We start from the raw sequence: 22,115 nt of genomic DNA on the forward strand, positions 1-22,115 counted from the left end.
AAACACAGAGATCAAACCGATAGGATGAGAAAGGCCGCTGACGTGGGAAGCAAAAAACCTATTAAGATCTTATCCTCGGCTTTGTGTACTATCTTGAGAAAGATAAAATTAATTGAATAGACGTTAATATAAAAAAGATGGTAAATTGGTAATTTTCACTAACTTTGGTTTTCATCGGCAAGATTCATTCATTGCAATATGCGTTCGATCTTGGTGTTCACAATTTTCCTGGGCACACTGCTTTTCGCTACACAAGAGATATATGGATTAGCTGTGGTCATCGATCCTAGAAATGGAAAAAGAGAACTTAAAATCGCTCGCCAGCCACCAATTCATCATGACTTGAAGACATACTTGAAGCTATATCAGAAGGTAAGTGAATTACGTCGATTTTACGGTTTTCAAGATTATCTTGTGTCCAAGTTTATCTTCAACTTGAAGCGCTGGTATAATTTTGCATACTTTATGCAGTAAAATTTCGTACTTCTCAGTTTCAGAAAATGAAAAAGCACATCTCTGGTAGTGGGAATGATCAGATAAAGAGCACCAAATGAAGAGATAACTTAGTGCTATATGTTAAAAATAACTATGTTAAAAATAACAGCTTGAAAATGAATAATAAATCATTTAATTAGCTTCTAGTTGATTAATAATAAATTACTTCTAACTACTACGCATGCGTTCAAAATGCAACATGGCGAACAAATTGTCGTCTTCCAAACTTCAGTCTAGTTTGTAATGTTCGAAAAGTTTCGTAAACTATCGAAAGTGTATCTGAGATGGAATCCGCAACTTGCAATAAAGATGACGGTAAATTTAGTTTAGACAAGGTCACGGATAGCATGATCGAAGCTGAAACGACGACTTCATCCAAGTCCAACGAGAATCAAAGTGTGTTAACTTATAATTGCACGAATAGACATTTTACCACGGAAATATTTAAGATCGAGATTGGCAACCTTCCTAAATGCTATTCAATTAACGTAAGTGCGTGTTTTCAGCGTGAAGCATCGCTGAAAATAGCACGAACTTAAAATCGGTCGTGTTTCTTTTCCATTCTCGAAGAATCTAAAGAAATTTCTCGTGAAACTTAATCTTCAACCGAAGAAAATCAAAATGGTACCCAAGCGAAATTTCGCTTTCGTAACATTCAAGTTAGTATACCAAGAAATGCGTTGTGGTTGTGCTTCCATATCTGTGAAAAACAAAATTTTCATAATCGCTGAAAATTATGCATCTCTTTTTCAGATGCGAAGAAGATAGACAGGTATAAAGTGTATAATGAATTGACGAAAATGAAAGCATAAAAGAGATTTTTATCGATTGTTTTTTTAAGAATGCATTGAAAACCATAGAAAACTTTGAATGGAAAAAGAAAATTTTAACAGCTAAGGTTTACAAGATTATCTAAACCCATTAGGTAGTTTAATAATATTAAGCTATTTTATATGAAATGCTGTTAGGTCGCGAAAGCAAAGGATGATCCATATGAACAGAAAAAATCGCAAGGTTCAGTTAGATTCATTGATCTTTTTCAAATAAAGTTAGATCATTAATACTTATTTCTCAAAGGCATGGATGAAATCATGCAACCCTTGGACACTGAAAAAGATCCCCAAATATCAAATGTCAATCCATTGGAAAGGTTCACTTGTTTGATACAATAATATGAAGCACTTGATAGTTTAAAATGCTGTGTAAAATGTGCAATTATTTCAGAATACGGGATGTTGTTACTCCATTGTGGAATATGTCTTATGAAGAGGAACAGAGTGTGAGACACTTCCTCATGAAATCGTCTTTATTCTCCATTCTTCTGGGAATCATAACTCTATTTTTTGTTGTTATCACCACTTAGTTGAAATGTGAACTAATGGCAGAGGTTTTAAAGAAGCTTGGTAAAGAACTTCGATCTGTTGATGCAGTAAGTGTTCAGGAGATATACTAAGTATATATAAATATGCAAAATTGAAAAATCTTTTGATGTTTTTTTCAGGCGAAATGGGTTAGGAAAAATAGGTACAAACATACAACTCTGCATTACTGAAGGTCGACCTTGCATTCTTTGTGCATCAATTGTAATTTAGATGTGAACATTCTGGCATGTGCTGTCCTTTGGAAAAGTTGTGTCCTTCGGTAAAACTTTTGAAATTTCTATGTTTGGTCAGAGAAAGATGATTACCGTGATGTTCATTGATTGTATGATTTTAAAACCTTAGCCTATCTATGAGTCGTATCGAAACAAATGTGAGTTTACAATTGGTCCTGGAGTGAATGCTATTGGTAGGTTTGTCGCATGTAAAATAATAAAATTCATGTCAAATGTTCTTATGAACAATATGCACATTGTCTTTAAGATAAAAAAATTGGATTCAGACTAGCGGCTTACAAAGGTATTTCTTACTGTTTTTATTTGGAACTATTCCCCACAGTTTAATAAAGCAAATACATAATGCTTTTCCAGATGGAAATTTTGCTGTCGTTGAACCATGGCTGTGTTCACATATACCTCAGACAATGAAGGATGCGGTGAATGTGAGCTTAACTTGCATTTTGCAAAATCTCAACGATTTCATTCACATCCTACTCTTGTTTCAGCAGCTACAATGGCATAAATATTTCTATGTTCTAGCTATTTCAAAGATATATCAGTGAATCACCGTTGAACGTTTTTGATCCCGGCACAAACGAAGGGTACCGTACAACATTAGACGTTCAATATGAAAAAAATTTGCGCAATGCTTGTAACTTTGCTGTCATATGCGTTTAGATTTTGGAGACAACTTACAGTGAGAGTGAATAGAAACGACAATATTATGTGCATTGTGCAGTTTTCGCCACAGCAAGATATGTGTGAGGTAGATGGAACTAGTATATTTCTTTCTTCCTAAACATCGCTCGCTGTTACTTCATTGACAAGAAAGGAATACTAACGTACCTTTCGAAATAATCCTTAGAGCTTTTTGAGCGCCTCTGCACTTGGAACGTGTCTTCACTCCTTTCTAAATTTACAAAAACAAACCCAATAACATATTACTTTAAAGGCCTTGGGACATGATGCGATTGATGTTGATCACATGTATCTTTGGATTGATTTTACTTTGATAATTACTTATGAAATTCGGAATTAACGTAAACGACTAGTTTTTTAAAAATAGACATGTTTCGACATCTCATGATCTGAAAGACGTCTATTTTCAAAAAACTAGTCGTTTGCGTTAAATGCGCGTTAGCGATAGTGCTTTTACGAAATTATGGTGACTTATGAAACTCATTGAAAGCGTCTTTTAGAGTACGGTTGAATCTGAAATTGAGAAACTGAGGAATTATTTGAAGGAGCAAAATAAACTGGAATTGACGTGTGTTTATGTTGAAATTACCTGTGCCAGGTGTGACGTTCTTTTTTGGTTTATTTTCGTCGACACCATAAAGTAGACAAATTCCTAAAATACCGCCATGATTACATGGTCGTTTTTAGTATGACTAAAGAAAAAGTTATGTTTGTTCATGAAAACCATTTAGTTTGTCGTAACTCAAACGCATTCTACACAATGAACAGTACATTTTAGGAAAGTACAATCTTGTCATTATCATTTTCGTTGTATAGAAAGGTTGACGACGAAAGTAAAAATGTTTTGAGGCATATTTTAGGAGATAAGGTGCGTGCGCAACAATAAAGAAACGCTTGTAAAAAACAGTTCATGCACTTTATTGATAATTTCACGCAGGCCTTCTTTCGACGCTATATCAAAATGTAACTTTTCTAGCATATATTTGAGGATCTGGGTGATTTGAAATTCCGCATATCTCCTCAGGCATTTTTTCAAGGTAAAGCCAAAAACAAATAAAATATTTTCTACTTGCACGTAGTTCAATGAGCTATAAGCGTTCTTCCAACCTACCTAGCATTGGATAGATGAAGTGCAAGACGGGTGCTAATATCCCATACAAATACTATTATATCACACAATTAAGCAAAAGCAATTGTGATTTATGTTTAATGGAGCACACTTCCCATACTCTCCCAATCGTAATCAAAAGAAAAGAGGAATTCAACAAAACAAGTTTGACATGCTATGGTACTAAGCAACCATCGAAATCTAATCCAAACAAGAGCGACCCCCCCCCCACACAAAACAATCATAGATCTGTCTCTGTTCAACTTTCAACAGCTTTTTCAACGAAATCTTGTAAAAGACGGTAGCTCACAGAAATATGAGTGAAATGACAAAACCCTGTTTTTATTGGTTAGATCTTGTTTATGTTTTACGCTCATCCGCACTGAACATTTTAGTCAACACAAGATGTGCCGAGATTTTATACGACCTTATTCGGGAATGGAGCGAAATAACATCAAACACGGTCATATTAGGTATGATAATAGACGTTCAAGCTCATGTGAAATTAGTGTATCAAATTTGGTAAGATTTTTCTCATAGTTCGACTCCAGAACAGTATTATATATAGTTTAGGGGTTTTGTTATGCTACAGGTTGCGATATGTAATGACAGATTATAAAAATTCAGACCTTTAATGGTGCTTCAACAGTTGTAAATCGGCTTGACGAAAATATCGACTAAAGCCTTAATAATGTCCATGTTACTTTTGCCAATTCTTTCCTGAATTTTTCAGATGTATGCTGTGGTACAGGAACTATTGGTTTAACTATTGCGAAGGTAAAAGACAAAAGATGTGTTGATTACAATCTTTACTATCTCATTTCAAATAACGCTCACGAGTTGTTGTATTGAATATAGAACGCAAAACGAGTGATAGGCATTGAGTTATGTGAGGAAGCAATTGCAGATGCAAAGTTCAATGCTGAACTGAACGGTATGCGGTTTGATAACCGTTCCCTCACAGAATACAACATACCGCGAATGGCTGTTTCCCCATTTTCTCTAGGTATAAGTAACGTCGAATACCAATGTGGCAAAGCCGAGGATGTTCTGGTGAAAACAACGTCTACTCTGGAAGCTCAAGAATCACAGGTCGTCGCCATTTTAGATCCACCAAGGCCAGGATGCCGTAAGTCTTAATTCTTTATAGTGCAATACCTTTCACCGAAAATAGAATTATTTTTAAGTATGATTGGAAAGTATTATTATGCCCCGTACTATACTAACCCCACAAAACCTTGTTAACCTTATCCAAAAATGTACATTTAATGGATTGTTATCGGTATCGCGATCAATAATCAAATCATAATAAAATTCACCTTATGGAATCGTTGATATTTACAGATGCCAAAGTATTACAAGCTGTGCGACGATGTTCAAGAATCAACAAGTTGATCTATGTTTCTTGCAGTCCGAATTCTGTGAGAAAAGATTTCATAGCGTGAGTAAAACAGCTAAGGGTAGACGCCGCGCTCTACAGCAGGCGTTAAGTACCCAACTTATTTTTTAACCACGAAATTCTTACCTCTTCCTGTGATTTAAACATGGGAATTTTCATACGTGTGTTTATTTGAAAATCTTTCACCTGGAAGATGTTCAAATTAAACAAGTAAGTTTTTCTCAAGTCAGCTTTGCCTTTCTCCTAAAACCACTAGATAAAATCACCCAGAAGTATACGTAATACATAAAAACAAACTGCGCATGCTTCCCTGTAGGATGCGAAAACCTGGCGATGTTCATTCCACCACTAACGAATTACTAACGTTTTTTATCAAGGTTGTGTCGTCCAACGTCAAAGCGTGTGAAAGGCGATCCATTTCAGATCGTGAAAGCTCAACCAATCGATCTCTTTCCTCAAACTCGTTGCTGTGAACTTGTTGTTCTTCTTGAACGCCAAATCACGTCTTGAATGTCGGTTTTATATTCATCTGTAAAACTTGTAAAGAACACAGAAAAAAAAAGGCAGAAATTTTCCCAGGGAAAAGGTTGAGTAACAAATGGTTGTCGTAGCTATATCTGTGCTGATAATTCTTGTGCGTTTATAAATTTATTCATCAAAAAAGAATTGTTTTTGTTGGTTGAAGAATTTTCATGAGGGACTTATATGACGGCTTCAATTTCTAAACATGCGTTGAGATACTGCATAAAGTATTTCATTCTAAGATAAACAATTCATTACAAGCGTACTCATATATAACTAGCCTATCGTTCGTATAAACAAGTCAATACCAGTGGTTAATATCTCCGTACAGCTGTGCTATCAGGTAAATTTCTCATTGGTTAGGATTGAGCAAATTAACCTTAAAACAACTCGTCATTAATGGGTGTACGAGCTTGTGTACATCACTTTCTGAAAAATCCTTCACGATAAGTTTTTCACAAAATTTTAAAACAGCAAAGATGACTTGAAGCCGAACGCGGAATTTGAAATAAACACTATTTACAGAATAAATTATAGTCGCAAGCAGACGATACACATATAAGATAAGTAAAATTTATATAACTAATCTAAGAGCTCACGATGAAGACCGACAGTCACAGGGATGATGGACATTGTGAAGATGTGATGGTAATTAATGTACATCAATAATCGTCTTCACTGGGTATGTTGACCTGAACTTCAAACCTTCTGGATAGCTCCCGAAGTTGTCTTTCATATAACACGTTGCGTTCGATTGACTTCTGAAAGTTATACTTTAAGTCTTCAATTTCCTCGAAGAAGGCTGGGTCGAATGCTTCCAATTCTTTACGTAACTACAGGAAGTCAAACAAAAGAAAATCAAAATTTGCCAGAGATGCATTCATAGTCAAAAAAATTAGTTCATAAATAAATGTTGCAGATGTAGATCGCCGAGGTTTGGGCAGTCCATAGGACTGTTCGTGTTAGTATTAACTGACGTCATGGCATATTTAGCGGTAATCATAAGGATGCCATGAAAAATAATTGAAAGTCTCGTCCCGACAAATTTTCTTCACGAACAGCCTCGTGATGTATGAACCACACAACGAATACGGCAAACCTGACATTTACTTTTGAGATTTGACTATGAAGATGACCACCAGTTAAGAGTCGACATGTAAGTTAATAAAAACACAAAAAATCTTTCTTCAGACTGCACCACCAACCTGGACGATCTACATCTACAAACATGTGCAACTTACATCGATGAATGCAAGCTGTTATACATCACTGAATGAAAGATATATACAAAGCAGTGACACAAATATAAAATTGAAAGATTAAAAGAAACTCTATCTAGTAAAACTTGACACGATAAATACAACACAAGATAAATACAAACTCTAGTTATAATAAATTATAATAATGGTAATAAATAATACTAATTTATTATAATTATTTAATACAATGTTACATATATTTTACCTTAATAGTTTCTGAGCGTAATCGATCTCTCTCTAATTCCACAGTCTTCAAATTGATCTCTAGTTCAGTGTTCATTTTTAATATTCGATCGTAATCCGCTAGTCTACGCAAAACATCTTCTTGGTCCTCAATGAGAGAAGGCGAAAATCATATGTCGTTAGTTGTTGAATAATTCACAAGGTCTAATGAAGATATACCATGTCCGAAGGTAGTTGACCAGCTTCACTTAATTCTTTCATCCGTTTAAGAAGAGAATGGAGTTCATTCTTTTCAGCTTCGACGCTAGCCAAACGCAGTCTGGGTGAAAAAATAAAGAGATTCAAAAAGAATTTGCACAAAATGTAGCCTAGTCACAGTACAGAAAATATACAGTAGGGCCACTCATTCAATTTTTTGCGAGATAAAAATGTTTTTACCATAATGGCAGCTCGACAAAACATTGCATTTTCTGACCAATAGGAACGCGGACTTGGCTAACTGCTAACAGCCAGTAATATAATCAAATGTATAGAAACGGGTTGCACGTCGGTGTGGACCTACTGTTTATTCTTTTCTCTGTGCTTTGGCTATAATATGAAAAAATTATTCAAAGCAATTGAAGTAATTACTCATCTCACCTCATATTTTGCATTTCTTTAACAAGATTGCTGTCAAGTTGAATATCGGTAGGAAACCTTTCAAGAATTGCGATCTGCTCAGAATAATAGACAGAAACATGATCATTTTTTCGTTCCCGTATGAACATCGTGCATCATTAAAATTTGTCACGTGGTACACCTGACGATTGAGAATTCTTTCATGGCGCAAAGTTGGCCTATTTTGTCCAACCGTTGTAGGTGAAAGATGACAAAGGATTGATAGTTAAAAGCAAATCACGGGAAGTATATCATAGAGTAACAAATACAAATGAAGATTACGACAATGAAATGATGTGAAAGATAAATACAGGATAACATCATAGAGTAACAAATACAAATGAAGATTACGACAATAAAATGATGTGAAAGATAAATACAGGATAACATAGACTGACAGTAAATACAAATGAAGATTACAATGATGTGACGTCATAGGTAAATAAAAAGTATATCATAGACTGACAGTAAATACAAATGGAGATTACGACAGCAATGTGATGTGAAAGGTAAATAAAGAATTATATCATAGACTGACAGTAAATACATACGAAGTGATGTGAAAAATAAATGAAAGAGCACATCAGAGATTGACAGTTAACAAAGAACGGTTGAATATGAAACTAACTTCAAGAGATACGCAAACACGGCAGAGATACCTTTTCTTCCAACTCTGATTGTTTCTTTAAGAAAACCTCTTCTTTGTCGACGGAGCCTCGTAAATGTTTCTTGATGTCATTCAACATATTTGTCTAAAAAAAAGAGAAAAATGTATGGCGCGACATATCAACAGAAATGGTTAAAACAATTTCAAAATTCACCTTCTTCTCCAATTCGCCTTCCAAAGACTTCACCTTCTGCTCAAACATGCGAGTCGCGACAGCAGATTTCCACTGCTTAGAGTCCAGTCCTTCAAGATTAGGAACGCGACTTTCAGCCTCGCGCAGTCTTCCTTCTAACCGCCTTATTTCATCGTTTTTATCTTTTAGGTCATTCTCCAAAGCTGCTATCTTCACTTTCAACATTTTACTCGTTTCGATCTCTTTACCGTAATCTTTTCTCAATTTTTCATGTTCGCCTACCAACTTGCTCGAGATTTTTTCAATTCCTTTTCTTTGCGGTGGAGCTTCGTGGCTTTGTTTTAACTTATGCAACTCTTGCTGAAACACGAATGTATGAAATATAACCATAAAACGTCAACAAAAATGTGTCATAAAATAATCACAGATGGTTAGCTGGCATACAATCGAAAGATTATCCTTTGTATAATAATCACAAATGGTTAGCTGGCATGCAATCGGAAGATTATCCTTTGTATAATAATCACAAATGGTTAGCTGGCATGCAATCGGAAGATTATCCTTTGTATAATAATGAAAATCACGAGAGCTTTAGTTCCTACACATCTTACGTTTTATTAAAAATTCATAAGATTATACTACACTTTATCTGACAACATATTGAGTATGATTTGAGTACCATACTAAGCCCCAATTAGTTAACATATTGAGTGGCATATTGAATACCATTTTAAACACCATCAAATTAGGATAGCACTATAGCATACTGACCATATTACGTGGCATTCAATTAAAATATTGAACCCCATAAGTAACATACTCAGTAGCATATTATGGGATATTTGAGTACCACAGGTAGCAAATTAAGTGGCATATTGAGTATGATTTGAGTACAATTTAAGTGGCATATTGAGTATGATTTGAGTACAATTTAAGTGGCATATTGAGTATGATTTGATTACAATTTAAGTGGCATATTGAGTATGATTTGAGTACAATTTAAGTGGCATATTGAGTATGATTTGAGTACAATATGAGTGGCAGTTGATTATGATTTGAGTACAATTTGAGTGGCATATTCAGTATGACTTGAAAACAGTTTGAGTAGAATATTGAGTAAAATTTACCTTAAGTTTTTTATTTTCTTTGGTAAGATCGTTATGTTGGGAGTTACCATCGACTGGATGCTTCTTTAAATTATCATTCTCAGTTTGTAGTCTTTCAACAACCCTTCTCATGGCGGCGATAACTCGTTCCATATCTTCAACACTTTGACCAGCAATTCCAGTACCCAGAGCTTTCTAAAGTAAACAAACATTTTTGTCCTCAAGGTTCATAGGACCAACATAGATCGCTATGTTGAAAAACAAATATAAAAATGTACAACTCAAAGCACTTGATACTTCAAGACGTGTATTTCATTCACTGACACAGTGAAATATTGGAAAGTTTGAATAGCAAACATTAATGTTTACACTTGCATATATATATATGAACGTAGCAGTTCATAAACAATTTAATGGCTTTCACCTTTCGAGATTTTTCTCGCTTCTTGCTCGCCTCCACCTCCGACTTTAATATTTCTGTGTATTCCTGAAGATCTGCGACGCGAGCCTATGGCAGCAAAAAACCAATCAATATCTTTGATGTAAGAGTAGTTGATGATGACAATATAAGAGACGTTGATGATGACAATATAAGAGGAGTTGATGATGACAATATAAGAGAAGTTGATGATGACAATATAAGAGAAGTTGATGATGACAATATAAGAGAAGTTGATGATGAAAGAAGTTATGATGACAATATAAGAGAAGTGTGATGACAATATAAGAGAAGTTGATGATGACAATATAAAGAAGTTGATGATAACAATATAAGAAAGTTGATGATGACAATATAAGAAGTTGATGATGACAATATAAGAGAGTTGATGATAATAATATAAGAAGTTGTGATGACAATATAAGAAGTTGATGATGACAATAAAGAGGTTGAATGACAATATAAGAGGTTGATGATGACAATATAAGAGAAGTTGATGATGACAATATAAGAGAAGTTGATGATGACAATATAAGAGAAGTTGATGATGACAATATAAGAGAAGTTGATGATGACAATATAAGAGAAGTTAATGATGACAATATAAGAGAAGTTGATGATGACAATATAAGAGAAGTTGATGATGACAATATAAGAGAAGTTGATGATGACAATATAAGAGTTGATGATGACAATATAAGAGAAGTTGATGATGACAATATAAGAGAGTTGATGATGACAATATAAGAGAAGTTCGTAAACAATACAGCGCTATATAAAGAGTTTACAAACAAAACAACATAAATTGATAAACGATACCTTTAATCGAGGATTCTCTTTCTTGGCTTCCTCAAGACTGAACTGCATCTCCATGTTTTCCTGAAAAAAAGTTTCCATGGCGGAAACAGAGTAAGAGGAAAGGACTGGTAACTAAAGCTACTCAATGGTTGATGTATATTCGTTGGCACATCCTTTCCAACCTTTCTAATTTCCAGCAATTGATTTTGTAAAGATCTGTTTCTTTTTACAAGATCTTCGTACAGCAGAGCATCGACGGCATCGTTATCCTCCTATTTCAAAAGATGATCGAGAAAACGCACGCTTGGCATCACAAATGAATCATATATCAAAATATATAATCTCTGATAATTTCACTTTTCCCACAAACCTTTTCGGGTGGAGTATGTCGTAGTTGCAACTCAAGTAAACTTAATCTTTCCTTTAAATCTTTATTTTGAAGTTCCAGCTCCTAAGAATGAAAGTGAGTTTTGCAATTTATAAGTTCATTTGTCACATTGTTATGATGAATGGATGACCAAACGTACAGTTGATACGTGCATCAATAATAAAACATCTGCAATCAAGATTATCTCACTACGAATGAAAGCGCAATTTAACCAATCGAATACCGACCTGCAATCGTACATCTTTTTCGAGACGCAGCCTTCGTTGGAGTTCTTCATTCTAAATCATGAAATTCGACATAGAAAATTTCCGACAATCTAAGATCCCAATATTGGAGTTGAAAAAGTCTTAGACGACTAAAACCATAAAATGTAAAACACAAATACCTCACTTTCCACTTCAAAAACTTTCTGCTTCAACTCATGTATTACGTCATCACGCTGCACCAATGACGCATCAACAGAGGAGCGCGAATAGGTACTAAATCGTAAGAGACGATCGCATTGCTCGTTTCATTGTTTCATAAACTACACGCGGTCATTAAGCGAAGAAAAAATTAACCAACCAAAGTGCGAATGTAAATGCGTACCCGAGTTGGACAAAAAATGGATATACCTTTTAAGTTTGTTTTGTGAAGAAGCTTTTGTCCTATCTCCTCTATTTAAGGCATCTCGACACAAACGCAGAGATTTTTCGGCCTTTTCCAATTCCTTCGTCTTTTCTGCAAGTTTCACCTTTAAGTTTTCCACTTTGTGTTGCCACTTTTTCCCCTCTTCCCATCTTAGAACTTCCTCAGAGACTTTCTGCATCTTTATAAAACAAACATAGAGTATTCTAGCATTTGACACGATGCGATAATAAACACAACCCCCCCCTCCCCTCGAGATATATTGTTTTGAATTCTAGATCAACGAGTCCCAGATAATTAAACACAGCACTATTTTGCTGTACGGTAAGCGGGTAGTCTGCCAATTGTCATGTGAAGATCGACATCACTCATGCTTTAAAGAAGGAGATATCGCCTCTTAACTACAAAAATACCCAATTTCAAAATTAGCATTAAAAGTAATGTAATCGGTTTAACTCATTTTGTCTCATTAATCAAGAACATCATTCGTCGGTAACCGTCATCATTCGTCGGTAACCGTCATCATTCGTCGGTAGCCGTCATCATTCGTCGGTAACCGTCATCGTGCGTAAAGCAGTTTAAGGATTGTCCACATTATCGTATAATGTATTTCTGTTATTTTGGAACTCAAAGCCATGTATAAACCTAGCATATTTTGTGGGAATATGATTTTGATGGATACTATGATTATTTTTTCGTATTAAGTGGGACCTTCCAATATGGCGGCTCTGGCTTCACAGAAATAGCGCAGTGCGTTATCCAGTATATTTTCAGATCAGTGTTTCAAAGATGGCAGCAATGTTATAGTTCCAGTTGATACTACAAATCGCTGGGCTACAGTTCACAACTTATGTCAAATCAATATACAGATTTGATGAAAAAAAGAATAGCAAACCTTTTGTTTCTCCTCCGTTTTACTATCATCAGTTTCTTCACGTTCCTTTTCATCATTTTTATCATTTAATATTTTCAACTTTGTTTCCATTTCAATCAATCTTTGCTCGTATTCCTGTCTCTTTCTTTTTTCATTTCTCAAACTTTGTTCGCATTTATCGAGGTTGTGATCCTTTACCTCGTTCATTTGAGACAAAGACGAATTCTTCTTCTCGATATCCTGTAAATTGTCCATGATCAAAATGATCAGTCGAGTAAAGATTTCTAGCGTAAAAACAACGACATAAGCAAAATTGTAAAATTGTGCTTATTTTATCATACCTTTTTCAATTTATTATTTTCTTCGGTTAACTTTTCTTCCTTTTCTTTGTATTTCTTCAATTCAGTTTTCATTTTTTCGTGTTTACTTTCCAATCCCTTGACACTTTCACGCAGTTCAGAAGTTTCCCGCGCAACAATCAATTGAACGTTGACCTCTTCGCCCGCAAGTTGGGTGTTCGCACGTAGGTTTTCTTCAGCAGCGTTTACCATATCCGCCCGCAACTGCCTAAGTGCCTTACTCAGCGTCTTTTGTTCCTTGTCTTTGATCAAGAGTTGATTACGGAGACGCTCAAGCAAGATTTCATAGCTCGCGTTGGAGCGCGATCATTTGCCTCTCGAGCAGCCTCGAGTTCTTCCGTCAACGCTTCGTTCTCTTTCGTACGATCACGTAAATGTTGCTCACGCAAGCTCAACTCGTTTTCAAGCTCTGTGATTTTTGTTGTGAATTTCTCCTTCGTGACTTCTGCCTTATTCGTAATGTCTTGTATTTTGTCTTCGTACTGAACCTTTAACTTTCCAATGTCGTTCCTGGACCTCTGGTAGCGCTCTGCTGCAGAAGCTAAAGCATTCTCCTGCTCTAGTGTTAACTCCTCGAGCTCGGAAAGACGTCTCAGTTCTCTGTTGCCGGGTCTAGATCCCACGTGACTGTTTATTACATCATTTTGTTGAGCTTTGAATTTTCGCAATGCTTCGTCAGCTTCGAGTTGCAGGCGATCTTGAAGAAGCTTGACCTCGGCCTTATGCTGCTGGGTTTGAGCTTGCATTTCGTCACGTGACTCCTTAAGATAAGTAAAGTTCAATGAAGGTACATGCAATAATAAAGATGGATGGTTCGGGATGAACGAGTAAAAGTCAATGAAGAGATATGCAATGACATAATGGATGGTTCAGGATGAAACTGGGCTATGATCGAGAATAATAACAATCTATGCCATGGTTCATGGAAAAGCAAGCTATATGTTGTTTTGATATTGTTGTTAACAAAAGAGACCCGACTACATTTACTACAGAAAAAATCAATATGAAATATAATCAGCTATTTCAATGGTGATTTCGTGAATAAATCACCTTCAATAATTCTTGATATTTCAGAATGGATTCTTCCTTTTTGCTTATCATCTTTTGTAAACTCGCGATTGTTGACTGAGCGACCTGGAAAGCTTTCTTTGCTTCATAATCTGGGGATTTAGTTACCATGTTCTCAACCTGCTGGGCCACGAGTTGCCTTTCTGTCACAGGTAACCTTAGTCGCAGTTCGTTGATGATCTTTGCGTTTTGTGTGTTTTTCGTTTCGTGTTCGTCTAGAGCGCGTTTCAGTTCACCCACTTGCGTTTTCAATGTTCTATTCTCATGCCGGCAACCCACAATAATCTTCACGTGATCTTTGATACGTCTGGTTGCTTCCTCCAGTTGGTTGGCAATGGGAAGATTTGGGTCTGGGACCGAACCCGTAGCCTCTTCAAAACGCAAAGCAGCCTGGGCCATTTCAGCCTGTTGATGCTCCAATCTTGAGATGGTTCTCTCAAGCTCAACTTCACGTTGATCCCACATTAGTGTACGTTCTTCGTGTTGCTAGAAATAAAAATGCGAAGACATAACATGCAATATTCGACAAAGGTAAATTCATTGTTCTAAAACAACACATTGACTCCCACCTTCGTTATTTTCGCGTTTTCTTCTTCAAGTCTGACGATAGAATGCTCCTGAGTTCTATTGAGATTCTCCAAGAACTTAATTTGTTCATTCTGTTTGCCTGTATTTCGATTAAGTTTTAGATTCTCCAGTCTTATATCTTCTATCCTCTTCTGCCATTCCATGACCTTCGCAGCACCCTTGCCATCCCTCAATGTAGCCAACAATTCCTCGAGATTTTTATGCTTCATTTGAAGTTCGGCTAGTTTCAGAGAAGCTTGCTCTCGTTCGTCATGAGCCTGAAAATCAAATCTCTTTAGCAATCTGCTAATTATCTCAGGTTGCCATTCTCTCTTTTTCCATTCTTAAAATCAATATAATTGAATCCAATGAATTTAATCAAACATGTTCCACTCACTTTATCCTACAATATACTCATACATCTTACCATCTGATTTGGCCAGTCTTACTTTTGAGTCCAATATAAACAATAAAAATTGAATAATCCAAGCTCAACTTCCTCTATCCCATCATATCCTCTTCACAATACAACCGACCATCTAATTTGGCCAATCTTACTTTTGAGTCCAATATAAACAATAAAAATTGAATAATCCAAGCTCAACTTCCTCTGTCCCATCATATCGTCTTCACAATACAACCTACCCTCTCATTTTCCCAATCTCACTTTTTAATGTCATTCATAAACAACGAAACTAAATCATTGACACTCGAATAAAATCACTCTCTTTCAACTTATTCTATCATGCCATATCATCAATAAACGCAGCAACATTCCCTTGCAAATTCAAGATGTTTACTGCTTCTATACAAAGCTCATGCAAACCGGAGAGACCTTTTAAAGAACTCGAAAGCAGGACTCGCACCTTCTCAAGAGTTCTCAAAAACTTGTCCAGTGCAAACACAAAAACATCTTTTATTTTTTTTATAAAATAACAAGAATGCAAAAAAGACAAACGTTTAAATTTTTCCTGTAAAATGTATTCATGATCGATTTGCAAATTCTCTTTGACTGATTGATTCTTTTGATTTGTTGAGTTCAGATCTGTTTTTCACTGGCTAATGCAAGCATGGCTATAGAGCAAGCACCGCACGCGTTTTATTGTTGGTTTTTTTATAATACATTATCATACCTTATCAAGATCTTGTTGTAATGCCATTTTACTTTCCTGTAGATTTCTCATTGCATCAGCAAACCTCTCTTGCTTCAGAAGAGGTAGGCAGCCACTGAACTGTCGACGTAAATCCTGGATGGTTTGTTTCAGGTATCTGGCCTTATTCCGCGTCTCGAGTTTCGCATGATAAAAATCCTGATCCTTCTCGTCCAATTTTTTTTCCAGACGTAAAATATGCGCGTCAAGTTTGGACACCTAAAAAAAATTTTCGTTCGAACACACAGTTCTCACAGGGCAAAGGTATACAAAATCAAAAAGTAAATTCGATTTAAATTTTTGACCTTCGACTGGGCTGTTTCCAACTTTTTGATCGCCATTCCTTCGCTGACTTGCAATGCAACGATGTGATGATGAAGTTTACCTGAAACATACGAACAATTGTTTGTTTCCGAAGTAAAAAACGATCAAAATTAAGCAACCTTAACACAGACACCTACCTATGACAGTTTTATCGTCATTTTCCATTTGAATATCGTATAGTTGCCTACGCAGGGACATGAGCTCCTTGTCACGTGACTCCTGTTGGGATTGGACAGCTTCCGCTTGGTGCGAAGCAACTTCCGAAATCTCTTTTAATCGCATCACTTCCACCTTAAGCTTGGATTCCGATTCCTCGAGATTACGTAATCGATTGACCATGGCATCATGAAGATCCTTGGTAACGACACCTTCAAGTTCAGATCGCAATTCCCGTTCAATCCTCTGACCTTCCATGTTCAATTTTGTCAACTAGTAACATCAGATAAAATGGGCTATAGTTAGTTTGTATCCCAAACCACCCAATTCACAAAAATACATACTTATGATGCTCGGTCACGTCTATCCCTCTCTATGATTACTTTAAAATAATAGTGACCAGGCAAGTGGGTTTAACGAAAACGTGAATTGGGTGGCAACATATGCAGACACGTGTCAACTGATTTTGTCCAATCAGGTTCCGTGCAATACTAAAATAATGAAATTCAAGCACTTTCAAGGACTTAGCAGACACGTATCAACTGATTTTGTCCAATCAGGTTCCGTGCAATACTAAAATAATGAAATTCAAGCACTTTTCAAGGACTTAGCAGACACGTGTCAACTGATTTTGTCCAATCAGGGTTCGTGCAATACTACAATAATGAAATTCAAGCACTTTTCAAGGACTTAGCAGACACGTGTCAACTGATTTTGTCCAATCAGGTTCCGTACAATAATACTATAATAATTCCGTACGAAATTCCGTACGAAATTCAAGCACTTTTAAAGGACTTAAAGACCTTGAATTGCACACACGCACAGCTCAGGTAAGAAATCATTACAAACATTGCAAAAATAAACACAAAAGAACTTTTTCTAGTGAATCAAAAAGAAATGGTGTGTTTATATGACTTGAAAGCCGCCATGTTGATATAGGTTACTTCAAATTTGTGACATTAATCCTTTAGCACGGGAGTTTGAATTCGAAAACGTTCACAAGCACATCTTAATCAAGTCAAACACTCTAAAGGCCTTGAATTTTTCAATTTAAATTCAAAGAACGATCAAATTTTGTATGAGCCCCGAGTCCATGAAGAAACACAATCTGCAATACATCAAAAAGTCCATATTTCATTAGCCATGCTATTCCCTACCTCCTCCACTTTATTCTCCAATTCCCCATTGCGTTCCTCGATGTTCTGTAACATCCCTAGTACTTGTTCATATCGCTTTGTCGCATGGCTTGCTCGTTGTCGTTCGTTTAACTCCTACGTCAAAAATGAACATCCAATTGAAAAGAAGTATTTTGTGACATGAACAATTGTGATTGGTTGTGCAACCAAGTAAATCTCTCAGTAATATGAACAATTGTGATTGGTTGTGCAACCAAGTAAATCTCTCAGTAATTGAATCGATAAGGATGTATAAGTTTAATATATTCGAAACCGAGTTCGTTGTATATGGATAATAAAATGGAAAAGAAAATCTCTACATCAAACTGGCCAAAAATTCATCAAACTTAATATAACCGGAATGCTACCTCCAGCTAAAATTTGAAGACAAAAATTCAACCGAAAATCAAGGGCAACTTCAACTTTACCTTTATCTCAAGAGTCGCAATTTTTCTTGATATACTGTTAATTTCCTCCGCTCTTACGTCACTAGTACCAGTCTTCCCACCTTTACCAAGAAGATCAGCGAGTGTTTGCTCCAGCGTGTGACTTTTCTGTTTTTCGGTCTCAAGCTCCTTCATCAGCTTCTCGCGCTCCATTTGTAGATGGCTAACGTCAGATTGTAAGCTTTCAAGCCTGAAAAAAGAAACAGGGACAAACATATCGTAAAGGCTGATACTGATGCAAACGAATTGAACAAGCTTAACAGTAAAAACATTCATAGCAAGCAGCAACATCTTCTTGTTTGATTAATTTATGAAGAACATGAATGAATGTGATAGGTAAATAAAAAATCGGTCACGCAAGATGTAACTCCTGTTATATAGGTGAAACCACCCGACATTTGGCCACTAGAGTTAAAAAAACATACCACCTCCGATAAAAACTCACACATTCACAAACTCCTACAAAATCCTGAATGCAAATCTAAATACAATTCTTGAAATACGTCATGATTTTGTAATGAATTCGAAATATTACTGTATAAAAAACTGCCTTGTTTGTTTCTTAAATAATTGAGTTAAACATGGACCTTTTACTCGGAGTTTCTTATCATATTTCATGAAATTGTCGGCTGGTCATGGATTTTAATACATTTTATCTTGCCTCGCTATAATTGACACTACTAACTCTCCATTTACCCTAACACTGTACATACACAAACACAAACCTAACCTGAACAAACAAGTCCAGCATTTTAACACTTCATTCAAACTTTAACTTCCTAATTTTGTTCTTACTGCGCACTTCATGTCACTAATGCCTAAGCATTTCTCAATAATTTATTTATTTAGTATAACCTCAACTATTGTATATTTCTATGTTATGTATCTCACATGGTAAATAATTAATGCATTCATTGAGTATAACCTCAATTATAGTATATTTCTGTATTATATATCTTACATTTTAAATAATTAAGTATCATCATTGAATCTTACTTGGTCGATCTCTCCACTAACAAGTTTTCCCTTTGAAGAAGATCCCGATACTTCGCGGTCAATTCATTGTAATCTCTGTTCACCGTCTCTAGCTCCCTCGTGGGACAGCTCTCGTCCAGGCTTTTCTGTAAAACAGCCATTTTGTAGCCAGCGGTTTCCCTAAACCTCTCAAGATATCCTAATCTAGTCATAACAGATCCCTCCATATCCACAATATCCTTCTTTAGTTTCTCGTTCTCGCGACGAAGAGAGCTTTCCACCTCTTGCATTGCCGTGTATCGTCTCGCGAGGGACTTCTCGTTCACACGTAGCACAGTGATTTTGCGCGTCTGCTCGCCCAAGCGTTTTTTCAGCGTGTCTGAATCCGTGGTGAGATTCTCCAACAAACGATCGTATTCGAGAAGTCGTACGCCGTCGTGTTCACGTTGTTGTTTCAACTCGGAGGTTTCGTCTTCCCGCTTTTTTAGGTCCACCTCCCAACACGTCTTCTCTTTTAGATATTCTTCATAGAGCAGACCTTTCTGATGAATGATCACGGCAAATTTTCGCTTGAAGTTTTCGAGTTCGTCTTCTAGTTTCTGTAGCATGGTTTCTTTCAATGAACATTCCTAAAGTATTACATTGCAGATTGTTCGTGGTGACGAATCTAAATATTGCCTTGAAAAGCGTATTTGCAATGGTGGCTAGCAACTGTATGGTGGCTAGCAACTACAGTCTACAAGTGGTTCTATCGAAAACTGTTGATGAACAAAATTATGATAAATTACGTGACAAAAATTTAAGATTCCTTAAATATAGAATTTAATGATAAGCAATTTAAGGACTCAAAGATGTCAGAGTAGAAGAGGAGAGGAGACGCAGAGAGAGGAGGGGTGGGGGAGAGGAAGGGTGGGGACAGGAAAGGAGAGAGAACGAGGGGTGAAAAGAGGATGAAGGAGAAAGAAGAGAGAGAAGGAGAAGAGATGGACGAAAGTCCTTGCACAATTGTTGGTCAGTTTCAAGATAAACATAAATTCCATGTTCTTACGTGTATGGATTGTGTAAGATACTCATTCAAACAGCCGATGACTTCTATAGATGATGGTGTCATTCCTTTGGGTAAAACTAAAGGTTGGATCTTCATAAAACCATCACCTGCGTGGCGTAAATCTGATATTTCTTTTTCCAATTTTGTAATCTATAAAATACAACAGAAAGGACGATTTTGTGATCTCATGGTTCATGGGCATCTAACGATGAAATTCTCTAATAAAAACACCACAAAGACCACAAAAAACAGATGAAATCAAAAACTGCAAAGCATTTGTACCTTACTGTCTTTCTTATCTAAGACCACCGCAAGGCTAGTGTTCTCGTCACGTGCTTTCTGCAACTCCTGGCGTATTTCTTCGTTTCTACCCGCCATGTGCTCGAGGTTTGCTCGTAGCTCGACGTGAACGTCGTACTGTCCCGTGGCGCTGCGACATTCGAACATTGCAATAAGTTTCTCTAGAGCAGGAACGCGCAGTAGAACCTGATGAACATTTGATACGTTAAATAAGACATAACCTGTCCATGCAAAAATATAGAAAGAAACACAGAGAACAAAGAGTTATGTCACAAAAAAAGTATATCTTTTGAAAAAAGAAAACGAAAAAGTGGAAAACTTTCCATGAAATCTTTGCACTAAAAAGCATCACAATTAATTTAAAATAATTTTCATGAATTGAATACCTGGCCGCCGTCTGATTGGAAAACTGGACTCTCACGTAGCTGACCGAGTAATTCTCGTAAACCGACTTCCAGCTGATGGTTTTCATCTTTAAGTTCCTTGTTCTCGGTCTTGAGGGCTTTTAGCCTCATCTTAATGCTGTTCACTTCCACTTCCTGTTTTTCCGCTTCATTCTTGAGTCGTTTGTTGTTCGCAGAAAGTTGATCGTTGTCCACTTTCAGAGGTGAAAGAGCTACGAAACAAATGAGACCATTTTTTTACTCAGCAACCTGGTCAGCCGTACATGACGTATCAAACAAATTACTCACGTGATTACGAGTAGGTGAAAAACCAATCATAGTACCTGGTTCAGATTTAGTTTTTACGATACGACGCTCCTCCCCCCCATCGTCACTCAACTCGGCCAAGGCCAGATCTTCAGCTGTCAAACCCAACTCGACAGCCCGCTGACCACGATGCAATGCTTGTTTTCTCAATTTTCGTTTTAGTTCCAGTCTCTCCTCTTCAAGACGTTCAATCTATGATATCAGAGAAAACAGGTGGGTAGTTTCCAGAGTACCGTCTGTTGCCAGAATGATTTTCTGCCAACCGAGAAACATTGCATGTTGGAGAAACAGGAACCATCATCAAGTTAAGGGAAAACATCGACAATAAGATAACACGTGCGATGGATTTGTTTGGCAAAAAACTTTCTTCCTTGAGCCTTCATTTTACTTTTAGTATATTTCACATTCAGTTTATTATAATGTTATGTCTATATTACTTATATATTTCAACTCTAAATATTTAATAAGCATTTCATATATTTGTTTTATTGTAAACATTGGCCAAAACAATTCTCTTTTAGTTCGTCTTTATGTAAACGCACCTTCTGTAAACCAGCCGTAGGCTAAGAACTAGTGCGATTAAATAATCTTGATCATCGTCATCATCGTTCCCAATGTTCCAGGAAATCAATGTTGCCGTGATACAACCCCATATTGAGGCAAATTTCAAGGGTAGGGCGGAAGTGTCCGACCCAGGTTAGGGCGGAAGTGTCCGACCCAGGGTAGGGCGGAAGTGTCCGACAATACCAGAGCAAAAATATAATATCGTTCATGCAAAGCAGAAAAGGCAAAACACACAACGATTGAACGGTTATTAAATCCCATTTCAATTCCTTATTTTGTAAAAAGGCAAAGTTTGTTATGCTAGCATGACGGCCTTAAAAA

At 36.4% G+C, this 22,115-nt stretch overlaps 2 protein-coding genes and 3 long non-coding RNA genes across 7 annotated transcripts in view; 2 read left to right on the forward strand and 3 right to left on the reverse strand.

The window, feature by feature from the left end:
• LOC124438934 (tRNA (uracil-5-)-methyltransferase homolog A-like) lies at positions 1-6,093 on the forward strand. 3 transcript variants are annotated; one of them, XM_046989128.1, is made up of 25 exons: positions 3-372; positions 492-983; positions 1,066-1,154; positions 1,249-1,267; positions 1,337-1,393; positions 1,464-1,509; positions 1,573-1,645; positions 1,720-1,774; positions 1,859-1,924; positions 1,997-2,019; positions 2,088-2,136; positions 2,220-2,283; positions 2,358-2,393; positions 2,465-2,535; positions 2,633-2,694; positions 2,771-2,858; positions 3,292-3,389; positions 3,608-3,659; positions 3,768-3,828; positions 4,295-4,372; positions 4,633-4,676; positions 4,758-4,833; positions 4,906-5,028; positions 5,244-5,340; positions 5,676-6,093. In XM_046989128.1, exons 2-25 carry the CDS (start codon positions 780-782, stop codon positions 5,806-5,808), a joined length of 1,764 nt encoding a protein of 587 aa, XP_046845084.1. In that variant the 5' UTR covers positions 3-372; positions 492-779; the 3' UTR covers positions 5,809-6,093. The 3 variants fall into 3 exon arrangements, with proteins under 3 accessions (XP_046845082.1, XP_046845083.1, XP_046845084.1); XM_046989126.1 differs by having other exon boundaries at positions 1-372; positions 4,758-5,028; XM_046989127.1 differs by having other exon boundaries at positions 2-372; positions 3,816-3,828; positions 4,758-5,028.
• Positions 2,395-3,589, reverse strand: LOC124438942. The gene is made up of 3 exons (XR_006946221.1): positions 3,381-3,589; positions 2,939-3,002; positions 2,395-2,601 (listed from the first exon to the last, which is right to left on the reverse strand). It is a non-coding gene; the product is annotated as an uncharacterized LOC124438942 (long non-coding RNA).
• Positions 4,400-5,305, reverse strand: LOC124438944. The gene is made up of 2 exons (XR_006946223.1): positions 5,219-5,305; positions 4,400-5,057 (listed from the first exon to the last, which is right to left on the reverse strand). It is a non-coding gene; the product is annotated as an uncharacterized LOC124438944 (long non-coding RNA).
• The window catches only part of LOC124438932 (centrosomal protein of 290 kDa-like), a 22,803-nt gene continuing 6,724 nt past the window's right edge, over positions 6,037-22,115 (reverse strand). The window contains 29 exon segments of the mRNA XM_046989123.1: positions 6,037-6,653; positions 7,285-7,410; positions 7,482-7,581; positions 7,902-7,975; positions 8,579-8,671; positions 8,741-9,079; positions 9,847-10,020; positions 10,250-10,333; positions 11,084-11,143; positions 11,245-11,334; positions 11,433-11,513; positions 11,678-11,728; positions 11,836-11,929; positions 12,065-12,258; positions 12,973-13,191; positions 13,293-13,591; positions 13,594-14,071; positions 14,361-14,864; positions 14,948-15,223; positions 16,079-16,315; positions 16,402-16,481; positions 16,558-16,849; positions 17,734-17,847; positions 18,180-18,387; positions 19,194-19,801; positions 20,221-20,370; positions 20,503-20,706; positions 20,907-21,136; positions 21,248-21,422. Coding sequence (XP_046845079.1) covers positions 6,483-6,653; positions 7,285-7,410; positions 7,482-7,581; positions 7,902-7,975; positions 8,579-8,671; positions 8,741-9,079; positions 9,847-10,020; positions 10,250-10,333; positions 11,084-11,143; positions 11,245-11,334; positions 11,433-11,513; positions 11,678-11,728; positions 11,836-11,929; positions 12,065-12,258; positions 12,973-13,191; positions 13,293-13,591; positions 13,594-14,071; positions 14,361-14,864; positions 14,948-15,223; positions 16,079-16,315; positions 16,402-16,481; positions 16,558-16,849; positions 17,734-17,847; positions 18,180-18,387; positions 19,194-19,801; positions 20,221-20,370; positions 20,503-20,706; positions 20,907-21,136; positions 21,248-21,422 — 5,805 coding nt within the window. The 3' untranslated portion in view covers positions 6,037-6,482.
• Positions 10,401-10,943, forward strand: LOC124438943. The gene is made up of 2 exons (XR_006946222.1): positions 10,401-10,496; positions 10,733-10,943. It is a non-coding gene; the product is annotated as an uncharacterized LOC124438943 (long non-coding RNA).

The sequence above is a fragment of the Xenia sp. Carnegie-2017 genome, unplaced genomic scaffold (assembly GCF_021976095.1).
Source record: "Xenia sp. Carnegie-2017 unplaced genomic scaffold, XeniaSp_v1 HiC_scaffold_19, whole genome shotgun sequence".
Classification (NCBI taxonomy): Eukaryota; Metazoa; Cnidaria; class Anthozoa; order Malacalcyonacea; family Xeniidae; genus Xenia; species Xenia sp. Carnegie-2017.